General features: G+C 37.2%; 1 protein-coding gene across 5 annotated transcripts in view; it reads left to right on the top strand.

Annotated features, from left to right (window-relative positions):
- The window catches only part of AKT3 (AKT serine/threonine kinase 3), a 305,975-nt gene that overhangs the window by 225,313 nt on the left and 65,349 nt on the right, over positions 1 to 15,313 (top strand). For all 5 annotated transcript variants that reach the window (XM_053909401.1, XM_053909402.1, XM_053909400.1 and 2 more), the window contains one exon: positions 14,030 to 14,152. In XM_053909401.1, coding sequence (XP_053765376.1) covers positions 14,030 to 14,152 — 123 coding nt within the window. The remainder of the gene's footprint in view (positions 1 to 14,029; positions 14,153 to 15,313) is intronic.

Genomic DNA, 15,313 nt, shown 5'->3' with positions numbered 1-15,313 from the left:
ACTGTCTCAAATTCATAGAAACTGTAGTTTTAGTGTAATAAATAGATGCTATGCCTTAGAGACAGATGACCTAAGTTTGAACTCAGCCCTTCCACTTAATAGCTATGGGACGCTAGGTGAATTTTATGCCATCTCTAAGCCTTAGTTTTCTCATTTCTGTGATGCAGATAAGAATCTACCTATTTTATAAGGGGCGTTTTGAGGATTATGCATGTAAGTCACTTAGTACAGTGCCCAGCAAGTAGAGGTATTCGAAAATAATGCCTAATGTGATAATATGGGAATAGTCACTTCAACTTACTATATTTAATCATCTGTAATATGGAGATGACATTATGTAGCTTTTATGATTGTTAGAATGCACTTGCCTGAGTGCTCAAAATGATAATGTTTATTATTTTTATTGTATTGGTATTAGATATGTTTCATAAATAGCCCAGATATTTCACATATATCCTAATAAATACAAATATTTTAAAATAATGACCTTGGGAACATTCACCTTTTTAAAAGTATATTTTATTTTCCAAATGAAGAACCTGTTAATATTTAATGTGGTAGAACTGAGCAATCTCTTCTTTATCTTGTTAATGTAGTTTCAATAAAATATTTTCATATAAATTATTTAAATTGTAATAGTATATTGGGAATTTAAAATTATTTTTTAAAGGAATTATTAATTTTTTAAAACTTGTTTTAGAGAAAGAGGGCATAAGCAAGAGGTGGGGGTGGAGAGGGAGAGAGAGAGAATCTCAAGCAGGCTCAGTGCTCAGTGTGGAGCCCAACATGGGGCTCGATCCCACAACCCTGGGATGGTGACCTGAGCCGAAATTAAGAGTCAGACACTCAACCAGCTGAGCCACACAGGCATCCCTAAAAGGAAATTATTTTTTGTACTTTTCGCATTAAGTATTTTCATTATTTGACTTTTAATCACAGAAAATTTTCTTAACTTGTCTTGCATTACTTCTTTAAAACTTGCCCATTTAGGAGCACTTGGATGGCTCAGTTGGTTGAGCATCTGACTTCGGCTCAGATAATGATCTCACAGTTCGTGGGTTCGAGCTCCGTGTCAGACTCTGTGCTGACAGCTCAGAGTCTGGAGCCGGCTTTGGATTCTGTGTCTCCTTCTGCCCCTCCCCCACTCACACTCTGTCTCTCCCAAAAGTAAATAAGCATTTTAAAAAATTTAAAAATTGCCAGTTGACAGGCTATTTTTTCAGATATCAGGCACCTACTTGGTGATCTAGAATTCATATATTTTCCTACTTGTAAGAAGAGGCCAAGAGGTAGAGGCTGTAGGGCTTGAGGCATTTAACTGATAATTTATGGCTAACACGGCTGCCACCAACCAAGTGTTTCAGTGTCCAGCAACTTTGACCTTAGATCCCTTTCATTTTTTTTGTAACATCATAAAGGTTTAATTTGTATTTCAAGAAATTTTAATTTAACTAGGCTATTAAAATACAGCATTTTTTGTTCTTCTGTCTATATCACAATCGTTTCTGAAAGAACTTTCCTTGAAAACTAATGCAGACTCTGGAGTTAGCCTGTGAAGAGGGTAGACACAGTCTAGAAGATAATTCTATGAATTGCCTGTTAAATGTAAGAATGCTTGCATTCAGAGTATCCTTCCATTCAAAGTACTTGAATACTAAGTATTCAGGTGTTTGTTTTATAATGTAATTAATACTGTTCCGGTTTTATATGTAGTATTTGCTGTGGACTGAGTATTTGTGTCCCCCTCACCACAGAACTCATGTGTTGAAACCTAGCCCCCAAGGTGATGATATTAGGAGGTGGGGTCTTTGGAAGGTGATTAGTCATGAGCATGGAACCCTCATGAGTGGGATTAGTGTACTCATAAAAGAGACTCCAGAGAGTTTCCTCGCCCCTCCCACCATGTGAGGATACAGCGGAAGTTCTCACCTGACCCCCAGTCTGCCAGTGCCTTGATCTTGGACTCATCAGAACTGTGAGAATAAATTTCTCTTGTTTACAAGCGACCCCCAGTCTGTGGCATTTTGTTAAGGCAGCCTAAACAGACTTAAGACAGCGTCAGTCATCCAGTAGTTTCCCTGCAGGTGGGCCAGAGCCATTCTTTTCATCTTGTCTTTTCGTAAACCCAGGGGAGGTGTTAATCCGCACATCGCACAGATTGGCATTTCTTGTTGCTTACTTACTTACTGTCTTTAGGATATTTAAGTTTCAGCTTCAACAGATATTATGGCAGTGAATGTAGTCATTGAAATTGAACATATTTTGTTACTCTGGAGTTAAGTTTTTTTGTTTTTTTTTTTGGTTTTTTTTTGTTTTTTTTTTTTACTATTACAAAGGAATGACTGAAAGTTGTAAAGATAGTATTTGCAAGAAAAAAAGTTGGGTTGTAAATCTTAGACTGCAATGATAATTGTTAGGAACTTTTTAAAGTCCAGGTTTTTTGTTGTTGTTTTTGAAAAATTCCATTAGGACTAAATTTTTGCAGTGAAGGAAACGATCAACAAAGCTAAAAGGTAACCTACTGAATGGAAGAAGATATTTCTAAATACATCCAATAAGGATTTAAATTTTTTTTAATGTTTATTTGTTTTTGAGAGAGAGAGAGCACAAGTAGGGGAGGAACAGAGAGAGGGAAACACAGAATCCAAAGCAGGCTCCAGGCTCTGAGCTGTCAGCACAGAGCCTGATGTGGGGCTGGAACTCATGAACTGTGAGATCATGACCTGAGCTGAAGTCAGATGCTCAACTGACTGAGCCACCCAGGTACCCCATCCAATAAGGATTTAATATCTAAAATATATGAAAAACTTACACAACTTAATATTTTAAAAAACAATTCTGTTACATAATGGGCAGAGGGCTTGAATAGACTTTTTTCAAAGAAGACATATAAATGGCCAATAGACACATGAAAATATGCTCAACATCACTCATCATCAAAAAGTGCAAATCACAACCATGATGGGATATCACCTCACTCACACTCATCCGATTGGCTCTTAACAAAAAGACGAAAAATAACAGTGTTGGTGACAACGTAGTGGGAAGGGAGCCCTGGAACACTGTTGATGGGAATGCAAATTGGTGCAGTGACCATGGAAAACAGCATGGACGTTTCTCAAAAAATTAAAAATAGAACTACCATATGACCCAGCAAACTCCACTTCTGGGTCTTTATTCAAAGTAAATGAAAACTAATTTGAAAAGATATATGCACCTCTATGCTCATTGCAGCATGATTTACAGTAGCCAGGATATTTGAAAGCAACCTTAGTGACTGCTGATAGATGAATGGATAAAGAAGATGATTTATCTCTCTATCTATAACTTTTATTACTTTGTGTGTACATAATGTATACATACACAAACATACATTTACGATGGACTATTACTCATCCATAAAAAACAGTGAAATCTTGCTGTTCATGACAACATGGATGGACCTAGAGGGTATTACGCTAAGTGAAATGAATCAGAGAAACAGATACCATAAGATTTCACTCGTATATGGAATCTAGAAAACAAAGCAAATGAACAAATAAAACAAATAGACTCATAGATACAGGAAATAAACTTGGTTACCACAGGGGGAGGGCGGGGTGAAATAGGTGTAGGGGACTAAGGTGTACAAACTTTTAGTTATAAAATAGATTAGTCACGGGGATGTGACATACAGCATAGGTGATATGGTCAGTAATACTATAATAACTTTGTATGGTGACAGATCATAACTGGACATTGTGGGGATCACTTCATAATATATAAAAATGTCAAATCACTGTCCTTATGATGTACTCCTGAAACTAGTGGGACATTGTACGTCAATTACACTTCAGTTAAGAAAAAGAATATAACTGTTTTGCAAGATATAGCAGTTTATTTTCAAAATAAACATTACCGGTTTTGTGAAGAAATAGTCTTATTTAGTAGGTTAAGATCACCTGTTTACATTAGTGTCTTCCTAACAGCTTGACTAAGTACAGCACACAAAAGACAGGTAGTCGTTCCCTTAAAGGAACTTAAATTTCTAAACTTTCTATGTTTTTTGCTTGAGTAGCAAGTAACTCGTTGTTTTTGAACAAAAACAAGAATATTCAATTATTTTATATGATTTTCTTATGCTTCTAATAAAAATATCTTGAGAAGTGTAAACCTTATTTTCCCTATAGATAATTATTTGGAAAGTATTTTTGAATTTCCCTTTATTCTTTACATATTTATTGAGCACATATTATGTGCTACGTATTAGGTTTGGCTCTGAAGATTCAAGGCTCTAGAGTACTTGCATGGTCTTTTCCTGTGCTTTTCCCTGTGCTTCTTCCAGGAAAACAAAACTAATACAGCATTAAATTAGCCATGAGGGTTAACAGTACATGTATTTGAAAGCTTTGCAAAGTTTCTTTCTGATTACAGTGTAACAACTGCATGTCCATTGCAGAACATCAAAAAGCCAAAAAAGTAGTTATTTTAATACAGTTGTAAAATAAATTTATTGACTGCTTGCTAGAAGCTAGTCACTGTGTACTTGGTATATGACATGAACAAGACAGATGGCCTCTGTATTTATGGAAATCATAGTGTTTGGGGAATTCATATCAAACAAATAATTATAAGTGATTTTCAAGGTAAAAAACAAAAGATGAAAACCACTCTAAATCTCACCGCCTAGCAATAATTGCTCTTACCATGTTAATATATTTTCCTGTTTTTATACTGTACACGTTTTCCATTTTATTTAGTATTCTAAAATATATGCTAATTGTCTACTGATTAATTATGTAGATATACTATAATTTATCAAATCCTTCAAATTTTGGGACATTTAGATTATTTCCTTAACTTAATCAACTTTGCTTGGGTATAATCTACATGCAATAAAATGTGCTCCCTTTAAATACACACTACGTGAGTCTTGACAAACATTACATGCATGGAGTCCCCATTATAATAAAGATGTGGAATATTTCTGTTGCCTCAAAAAGTTCTGACATGCCATCTGTCACCCCGTCCTGCACCCACACTAGGCCCTAGGCAACCACTGACCTGCTTTGTGACACTGAAGATTTGATTTACCTTTCCTAAAGTTTCTTTGAAATTGAATCATATAATATATACTGCTCTGTGTGTTTCTTTTCCTCAGCCTAAGGTTTTTGAGTTTATTCTTTTCGTGGCACTTCTCAATAGCTTGTTCCTTCTCTTGCTGAGTCGTGATGGATTGCGTGGCTAGACGAAGATCTGCCCTGCTCTTGGTGTACATTTGGGCTGACTGCAGTTATTTCCTAATAAAAAGGCTGATACACACATTCATGTACAGGTTTTCTTTTCTCTTAGGTAAACACTGAGGAGTATCATTGCTGAGTTTGTGGTAAACATACGTTTATGTTTTATTAAAAAAGTCCAGAATTGTTTTCTAAAGTAGTGTCATTTGACATTTCTGATAGCAATGTAGTGAGAATTCTCGTTACTCCACAACACTTGGTGGGGTCAATCTCTTTAATTTAGTTATTCTAGTCAGAATATAGATGTGTATTATTGTGGTTTTAAAGTGCATTTCTCTGATGATTAAAATGATGTTAAATATCTTTTCACACACTTCTTGGCTATTCATTTCTTGTGACCTGTCCAAATACTTTGCCTAATTTATTAATTGGATTATTTTCTCATTGTTATTATAAGAGTTCTTCATATGTTCTGGTTACAAGTAGTTTGCCAAATATATGCATCAAAATTATTTCCCCCATACTCTACCTTGTCTTTTCATCATCTCACTGATATTTTTTGACAACAGTTTTTAGTTTTGAAGTCTCAATTTATCAATTCTTGTCTTTTCTGGTTTTTATTGTTTTGGTCTGCTATCCAAGAAGTCTTTGTCTACCCTAAATCATAAATATTTTCTTCTAGAACTTTATAGTTGTATCTGCTACATTTAGATCTATGACCTATTTTAAATTGATTTTTATGCATATGAAAAGGTAAGGACTGGTGTTCCTTTTTTTTTCCCATATGGATATCCAGTTATTCCAGCATCTTTTATTGGAAGTACTGTACTCTGCCCCATTGAATGACCTTAACACTTTTGTCAGAAATCAATTTGTCACGTATTTGTATGTTTCTGGACTCTCCACTGTGTTCTATAAGTTGATGTGGCGTTCTTTACACTGATACCATATTGTCTTGATTATGGTAGCTTTAAAGTATGTCTTAAAATTAGGAAGAATACTGTTGTTTCTCAGAATTGTTGTGGCCCTTTTAGGTCCTGTACATTTCCATATCAATCCAGTATCAGCTTCTTAATCTTTACAGAGAAAGCCTGCTGGGACTATGATGCATTTGCTTTGAGTCTGTAGATCATTTTGGGGAAAACTGACATGTCAACAATATTAGTGTTGTGATCTATGTGCTCAGTGTATCTGTTTATTTTTGTCTTCTCTAATTTCTACTGACACATTTTGTAATTTTCACTGTGTAAGTCTTGCACGACTGTTACCAATTTTTCCCTTACATATTTCTACTGGTTTTTTTCATTGCCAGTTGTTAATTGCTAGCATATAATACATTTGAGCTTTTGTGTATTGACCTTGTATCCCATGGGTTTCTGAAGCTCACTTATTGTTTTATAATTTTTTTGGTAAATTTCTTTGGAATGTCTTTGGAGACAGGCTTACTGCCTGTGAATAAAGGCAGTTTTACTTCCTTTCCAATCTGAATGACATTCATATATTTGTCTGTCTGTCTGTCTGTCTGTCTATCTATGCCTTATTTCACCTGGCTAAGAACTCCTGCACAATGCCAAATAAAAGAAGTGAACATCCTTGTTCCCACTCTCAGAGGGAAAAGAGATTTAGTCTGTCATTACTAAGTGTGATAATAGCTATACATTTTTAAATGCCTTTTATCAGGTTGAAGAACTTCTCTCCTGTTCCTGCTTTGTTAAGAGATTTTAGTATCAGTGGCCATCAAGTTTTCTTAAAACTTCTTCTGCATTGCTTGAGATGATCATATGGTTTTCCCTTTTTTAGTCTGTTAATACGGTGAATTACATTGGTTTCAAATGTTAAACCAATCTTTCATTCTTGGAATTAACCATCACTAGTCATGTTGTATTGTCAGCCTTTGTTGGATATGATTTGGTAAAGTTTGTTAAGACTTTTTACATCTGTGATTATGAGGAATATTGATACCTTTCATGTAGTAGCTTTGGTTTTGTATTAAGGTAATGCTGGCCTTGTGTAATGTGTTGAGAAGTATTTCCTCCTCTTATTTTCTGCAAGTATTTGCATGAAATTGTTATGATCTCTTCTTTAAGAGTTTGGTAGTATTCACTAATATTTTATTTGCAAGTTTTGGGGGAACTGCATTTTTGGGGATTAGGTTTTAAATACAGACTCATGCTTACCCCATTTTATTTTCAAGTTAGGTTGTACCATTTCACATACCATAAGACCCTTTGACCTGAACACCTTCATTTCCCCCCTTCAGGCTTTTATGCTACTGTTAATACATTTTACCTTTATATATGCCATAAATGCCACTATGCATTGTTATTTTTGTTTTAAACCAGAACTGTCTTTTAAAAAGATTAATAACACAAGAAAAATCAACATGTATTTACCCACAAAGTTATGATTTACAGTCTCTTCTTTACCTTGTGTAGATCCAGTTTTCCATCAGGTACCATTTTGCTTCAGCCTGAAGCATTTACCTTGAACATTTATAGTGTAGTGTTTCTGGGGCTCATTTCTCTAACCTTTTGCATGTCCCCAAAAGGCTCTATTTTACTGTCATTTTTGAAAAGATACTTTAGCTGTGTATAAAATTCTAGTTTGCCTGTTCTATATTTACTTACTATCAAGGTGCCTCTCCACTTTCTCCTGGTTTGCAGAGTTTTTTTTTTTTTTTTAAATCTTTATTTATTTTTGAGAGAGTGAGAGAGAGAGAGACAGAGTGAGAGCAGGGGAAGAACAGAAAGAGAGGGAGACACAGAATCCGAAGCAGTCTCCAGGCTCTGAGCTGTGAGCACAGAGCCCGATGTGGGCTCAATGTGAGGCTCGAACCCACGAACCGTGAGATCATGACCTAAGCCGAAGTCGGACGCTTAACCGACTGAGCCACCCAGGCGCCCCTACACAGTTTCTGACAAGGAGTGTGCACTCATTCTTTGGTCCCTGTGCTTAACAGGTCTCTTTTATTTTTGAATTTTTAAAAATTGTTTTTAATGTTTATTTTTGAGAGAGACGAAATGTGAGTGGGGGAGGGACAGAGAGAGAGAGGGAGACACAGAATCCGAAGCAGGCTCCAGGCTCTGAGCTGTCAGCACAGAGCCTGACATGGGGCTCAAACTCATGAACTGTGAGATCATGACCTGAGCGGAAGTCAGATGCCCAACCGAGCCACCCAGGTGCCCCTTAACATGTCTCTTTACCACCACCCCTGTCCTATTAAACTTTTCTTTTATGCCTTGCTTTCAGCTATTTAATTATGATGTGCCTTATAGGATTTTCTTTACATTTCTTTGTTTCCCTGTTTGTTTATTTACTTATTTTGAGAGAGAAAGAGAGCATGAGCAGAGGAGAGGCAGACAGAGAGGGTGAGATAGAATCCCAGTCAGGCTCTGCATTGTCAACACAGATCCCAATGCGGAGCTTGAATTCACAAACAAGGAGATCAAGATCTGAGCCAAAATCAAGAGTCAGATATTTAACCAACTGAGCCACCCAAGCACCCCTCTTTACATTTCTTTCAGTTGGGTTTTCTTTTAAGTCTTTGTGAATCTGCAGGCTTATAGTTTCATCAGATTTGAAAACTTTTTGGACATTATTCAAGTATTTTTTTTCTGTTCATTCATTTCTCTCATCCGATCCTCAGAATGCACTTATACATATGTTAGACTGCGGGATATCATCCCACGGTTTATCAATGCTCTGTTCATCTTTTTCATTATTTTTTTATATCTTTAACTTTAGATCTGTTTCCTGTGTCTTAAAGTCTGTTACCATTTTTTTCTCCAGCGTCTAGCATGCTGTTAATTAAATCAGTTTTTTGTTTTTCATCTAGGACATCTCAGACTTCATCTCTTGAAGTTTAATTTGGGACTTTTCATATCTCCCATTTATGTCCTTATGCTTCTCTCTCTACCTTTTGAACTTTTAGACTATATCTTAATAGTTATTTTATCATAGTATTCTTCTATCTCTGTCATTTGTGTCAATTTCTGAGTGACACATTTTTCTCCTAGTAATGGGTTATATTTTCCTAGTTCTTTTTGTGCCTGATAATTTTTCATTGGATGATGTTGTTCTTACTTATAAAAGGTGATCATTTCCAGGCTTGCGTTTAACCGTAGACTGGCCACACTAGCCTTTGCTGTGACACTGGTATTGCCGCACTGCCCAGGCAGGAACCTCACCCACTGTCCTGGGTGCCACATTTCTTAGGAGGCCTTTCCATCCTGCCTGGCAAGGATGCAAAGCACTTTGGGCTCTGTGTGAACCTGGGATCGTTTCACCTCATCTTTTCCAGGGTCTCTTTCCCTGGCCTCAGCCTTTTTCTTACATATGCTGCTCCTTACTATTTGGATTTTCCTACTGGATACAGAATTTTAAAATGCCTTTTTGTTTTTCATTTAGCCATTTGGCCATATTGCTCCATTGCCTTTTTGCTTACGTAGCCTCTGAAAAATCTAGGATTATTCTCCTATTTGTTCTTCTGTATGTTATGTTTCCCCAACCTCAGAATTTTTAAAAGCTTTTCTGTCACCAGTTTTTTGGTGATTTGAATGTGCTCTGACTTCCTACGTTCCAGTAGTTCATGCATGTTTGTGAGTTTTCATCATGTTGAGGTTCATTGAGATACACAGATGTATGCATTTATCATTTTTATCCAAGTTTGGAGAATCTGGGGCATCATTTTGCAGGTGTCTCCCTCCCTTTTTCAGGAACTGCCATTACGCATATGTTAGCTTCCTTGATGCTGTCAACCCGTCACTAAGGCTCTTTTTTTTTTTAAGTTACAATTTGCATAGTTTCTTTTATTGTGACTTGATACTCATTGCTTTTCTTCTCTTGCAGTGTCTAATTTGTTGTTAATCCCATCTACTGAAATTTTTCAGATACTGTACACTTTATCTCTAGAAGTCCCATTTATTTCTATTTCTATTTCCCTTTATCTCATGTACTGTTTTAAAGTCAGTCTATTAAATCCACCACCCCTGCTATTTTTAAGGTCTGTGTCTAATGACTGATTTTTCTCTTGGTTATGGGTCTTATCTCCTGCATCTTCTTATGTCTAGTAATTACTGCTTGCATACTAGATCGTTGGAATTTTACATGAATGTCTGCATTTTGTTGCCTTCTTCATATTTGTTAACCTTGATAATGTAGGTTTAGCTTGTACTTTGACTTTTTTGAAATACCTACTGAATGCCTGGCTATTCACTAATGACACTGTTTTGACTGCGTAGAAATTGAATGTCTGTCAGCTCGGAGTGACCTCTGGGAATTATTTGGCATACAGATCTCCATTCCTACTCTGCTGGTTTTCCTAGAGTTTAACCTCACATACTACATTGCTCACTACTCTGTGGCATACTAAACGATGTGGATTTTGTGTGGCTTCTTGCTCACTGGTGTTCTCTTCAGCAAATGCCATCTACCTCACCCTCCTCAAAATCTACTCTCATTCTCCGGTGGTGAGACCTTGAATCATGCTTGGGATCTCCTTTCCTGCCAGTGATGTTCCTTCCACCCAGCACCCTTGGACAGAAGATGGGTGGCTTTAGGACTCATTTGTTTCCCTTTTCAGAAGGATCTTGGTCCTGTGCTGCCTCTTGTCCAGTATCTAAAAAGAATTCTGTTACATATTTTTCGTAATTGTCATTTTTTTGTTGTATGCATTTCTGCCAAGTTGTGTAGGGCAAGAGGGTAAGTCTGGCCCCATGGACTTTCTATTCTACTTTTCTAGTTTTTTAATTATTAGTTTAATATATTATGTTTAACTATTAGTTACATCAGAAGTTTATTTTGATACAGGATTAGATGAGAAATCTAATATTTTTCAACATGGTAGGAAGCCTGTGTTCACATTTTTGTCATTGTATACACTGCTACAGAGAATATCCTTATGTAGAAGATTTACACATTTCCTTTTTTTTTAAAGGAAATTTCTAGAAGAGAAACTGTGGTGCTTTAAAAATTATCATAGTATCTATTTCCGGTTGCCCTGTGAAGAGTTGCTGTCTGCTTACATCCCAACCACGAGCGTATAAAGATACTTATCTCACAACACTTCCATTGACAATGCTATTTCTGGATATGCTAAATTGCCTCATTTACGTGTTTATCTCTACTTTATTGATTATTATAATGTGGCATGTTTTCATAAACTGTGTTCATTTGTAGTCCTCTCATTTTAATTGTCTGTGTCCTTTTCCCTTTTTGCCTTGTGTCTTAGTCTTTTAATTTTTTTCATATGATTTCTTTATATCTGTATGCCATCTTTTTCTCTTCCTAGTGCTCAACACAGTGACTTGAAAATAATTAATGCTCACTAAGTGGAAAGTTGGTTTAAAGCCAAGGTAGAAACTGAGAAGGAATATCCAGAGAGTTAGCTAGAAAATCAGAAGAGAGAGCTGTATTACCAACGGCAAAGAACACGTTCAAGAAGGGGGCCAATAGCTGATGTTGTCAGTTCCAGAGCAGGAAGACATAAATAGATCATTGGATTTGGCAATTAAGAGAATATGGGTTATCATAGCAAGAATAAGTTCCATAAGATAACAAGGGTGTACATCAGAGGACAGCAGATTGAGAAATTATTCTTTTCCTTAAGTATCATTTTTTTTTTTAGCTGATATTTTTATAGAAATTGGCTGGGAGACAAATTGAAGAATATGGTCTAAGCAAAGCTGTAGAAGGCTGCACGTATTATATTGATTTAGGGAGGATCTTTATCTTTTGTGTGGCAGATGAGTAGGTAGGCTTGACATTGTTTTAAGAAAAGTTAGGAATCTAAACAGTATTTTCATCCCATTTGAAGGTTGCCATAAATCTACGTAGAGATCACAGGGGTTCCTTCATCCAAGTTAGTGATATTTTGTGTAAAGGACAGCAGAAGTTACTTGGCCCAGAAATTTTTCAGAGTGGCTTTACTGATAATGGAAACTTCTTTCTACCTCTCATCCTCATTTGAATGGTTATGCATTAATAATATATATCTGCTTCTATAAATGAGTGAATTTTGAGAAATATCCCCGAGTAATTATATGCAGTGGTTTTATTTTGGCATACTGTATTTGATCACTTGTAAGGCGTATTTAACATTTCTGTAGTCAGAATGCCTTCTATATTGTCTTTTATATTTGACGGTTTATAATTTAATTGACAACTTTTTTGTTTCTTTTTTTGTTAAGTTTATTTAGAGAGTGCGCGCGCGTGTACCTGTGCTAGCGGGTGGGGGGCGGGCAGGAAAGGAGGGAGAGAGAGAATCCCAAGCAGGTTCTGCACTGTCAGTGCGAAGGCCAATGTAGGCCCTGACATAGGGCTTGGTCCCACGCGCTGTGAGATCGTGACCTGAGCCGAAACCAAGAGTCAGACACTTAACCCACTGAGCCACCCAGGCACCCCAACTTTTTTTGTTTCTTGCTATTAACTTAAAATGGTGATGGAGTCCCAATAAAGAGCATCTTAGATTTGATACAATATGACAAAATAGCATTAGAGTTTAGGGACTATCTGCCAAATATTTTAGTTTTACTATAACTGATGTTAAGCCAGTCTTTTTTGGCAGTTGTTACATCATATTATCTCCCACTCTTCACTGTGACAATGCGTTATGCATAAAATTTATCTTAAAACAGTGACAAGACTCTTCAGTGGAGGTGGAGGAGGAAGAAGGGAAGAAGTCTGTAGGGAACCTCTTTTATGTTGCTTAAGTTATGATTTGCCGTGTGAGGAACAAATCTTGGATAACCATGATTCTTACATGTTTGTTGGGGCACTAAGTCCATAATCGTGTGAAGGTGTAGTTAATTTCTGATCCAGTGGTCAAGGACACACTGATTGGTTCATTCCTTTAATCACAGACCTGTATTGAGAATCTACTGTGATACGTAGCAGTGGCCTCAACACTATTAACAAACCTTCAATGTTCCTGGTGGATTTCTTAATACAGTGAAGCAGTACATTAAGAGTCAATTCATAGTGCCCGGAACCTGCTCCTTCCATACATGCATTGTTGAACTGAGAGATGAGATGGGCAGTTTCGCAAATCAAGAGCTGGCCTAAATGGAGGGCTGAGTGCTTGGCCACAGGGAGCACCTGTTAATCCTGTAGGTGATTCGTAGGAAGTGAAGGAGCTTATGGTTTTAAGTGATCATATGAGGGGAGAGGTTGGTGTTGTAGTTATTATTGAAATAGCACTAAAAGGGGAATAATGGGAGCTCCTCAGTCCGTGTTGACCATTACTAACATGAAAACTTGAAGCCTTATGGTTTGTCATTGTAGAAAACATTGGTTCAGACTTTGAAAACGTTTCCAGAGATCTCATAAATCAACAGCAGTTGTGGAAGAAAGCAAGTTCACATCGATCCGTTTTAGCGAATCAGCAGGCCTTCCTTGGAAATCAAATACAAATCAAATAACCAAGTAGAAATGTACCCTCTCTGTTGTGTTCATTTATTTTAATAATATCTCGATACCTAATCCTTGCAAGAGTGAAGCAACAGGACCGTGAGGGGAAATGCAGTCTGATGATGCGTACTTTTTTCCTCTGGTAACTGAAGGTTAAATGGGTAGCAAGCAGAATGCCTTAAACAAGATTGGTATATTGATTAAAACGCTGATTTAACAGCTCGCAGTCTCCCCTTGGAAACCTGGAGAAGATAAGCCAGCTGCTGTGTAAGAGTGCTCCGCGTCCACTGAGAGTACGCTATCTATCATCACAATATGGTGGTGAGAGGTGTTTTATGTTTGTGTTAATTTCCCCCACTAAATCAGTAATTATTACAATCCTGTCCCTGCTGTTTACCCTGCAGCTGTTTTTCCATTTGTCGAGAGAGCGGGTGTTCTCCGAGGACCGCACACGTTTCTATGGTGCAGAAATTGTCTCTGCCTTGGACTATCTACATTCCGGAAAGATTGTGTACCGCGATCTCAAGGTAAAAAAAAAAAAAAAAAAAAAGTAATCAGAATTTGTTTTTGCAGAGACTATAGGGACAAACACAAAGTAATTACAAAGTTATACAGTTTGGAGAAAAGCAGATTTCGTTGGGAAAAAGAAAGCACTCTATTTAAGAATGTAGTTTATTGTATTTGACAGGGATTCCATTCACTGATATGTACGTAGTTCCTTTATGTCTGAGGTTTTGAAGTGCCCAGTAATATGTGTTTCACTGCTTTGGTCAGATGTGACCTGCCAATAATTGTTTCATTTTTCTGGAACTTTGTGAGTAATGTTAACCATCTGATTAAGAATCAGGTGCCTTTGCCAGGGACATTCTAAAGTAAGTTTCATTGTTATAGTCTACCATACTGTTATGGATGAAACTCGTATAATAATGAAGGTATTTATTGGGAAAATACTCAGTTTGCTTTTGGTATTGACTTTGTGGTGGCTTTAAATCCCTGAAGCCTTTTCATACAGCCTTTTATTAATTTGCTTAGTTTCCATTTTAAAAAACACTGTATTGGGGCGCCTGGGTGGCGCAGTCGGTTAAGCGTCCGACTTCAGCCAGGTCACGATCTCACGGTCCGTGAGTTCGAGCCCCGCGTCAGGCTCTGGGCTGATGGCTCAGAGCCTGGAGCCTGTTTCCGATTCTGTGTCTCCCTCTCTCTCTGTCCCTCCCCCGTTCATGCTCTGTCTCTCTCTGTCCCAAAAATAAATAAACGTTGAAAAAAAAAAATTAAAAAAAAAAAAAACAAAAAAAAACACACTGTATTGTTTTATGGGCAATAGTGACTTCACTTCTCTGAATTCCTTCCTGACAAGGCTCTGGGACCAGCTCTGGGTCAGCATCCATTCTGTAAAGAGCAGATAGCACCCGTTTCAGGCTTTGCTGCCCAGATTCGCTCTGCAGCTGCCCTGCTCTGCTCCTGTAGGGCAGTAGGCATGTGAGTGGGGCTGGCTGTGTTCTGGTAAAACTTCACTCACAAGAATGAGCAGTTGGCCAGATTTCGCTCCCAGGCCATAGTTTGCTAAGCCCTGAAGTAGCTCGTTAAAGGTAGTAGTAATTCTCATGTGACGCTGTTTTGATGGATTGGCCACGTTAGGGAAATGTATCCCATGATACATTTGGAACACATTCTAAATGTGACTGTCT

This window comes from Panthera pardus, unplaced genomic scaffold (assembly GCF_024362965.1).
Source record: "Panthera pardus isolate Hobbes unplaced genomic scaffold, ASM2436296v1 HiC_scaffold_21, whole genome shotgun sequence".
Lineage (NCBI taxonomy): Eukaryota > Metazoa > Chordata > Mammalia > Carnivora > Felidae > Panthera > Panthera pardus.
This window is presented reverse-complemented; position numbering and strand designations above follow the sequence as displayed.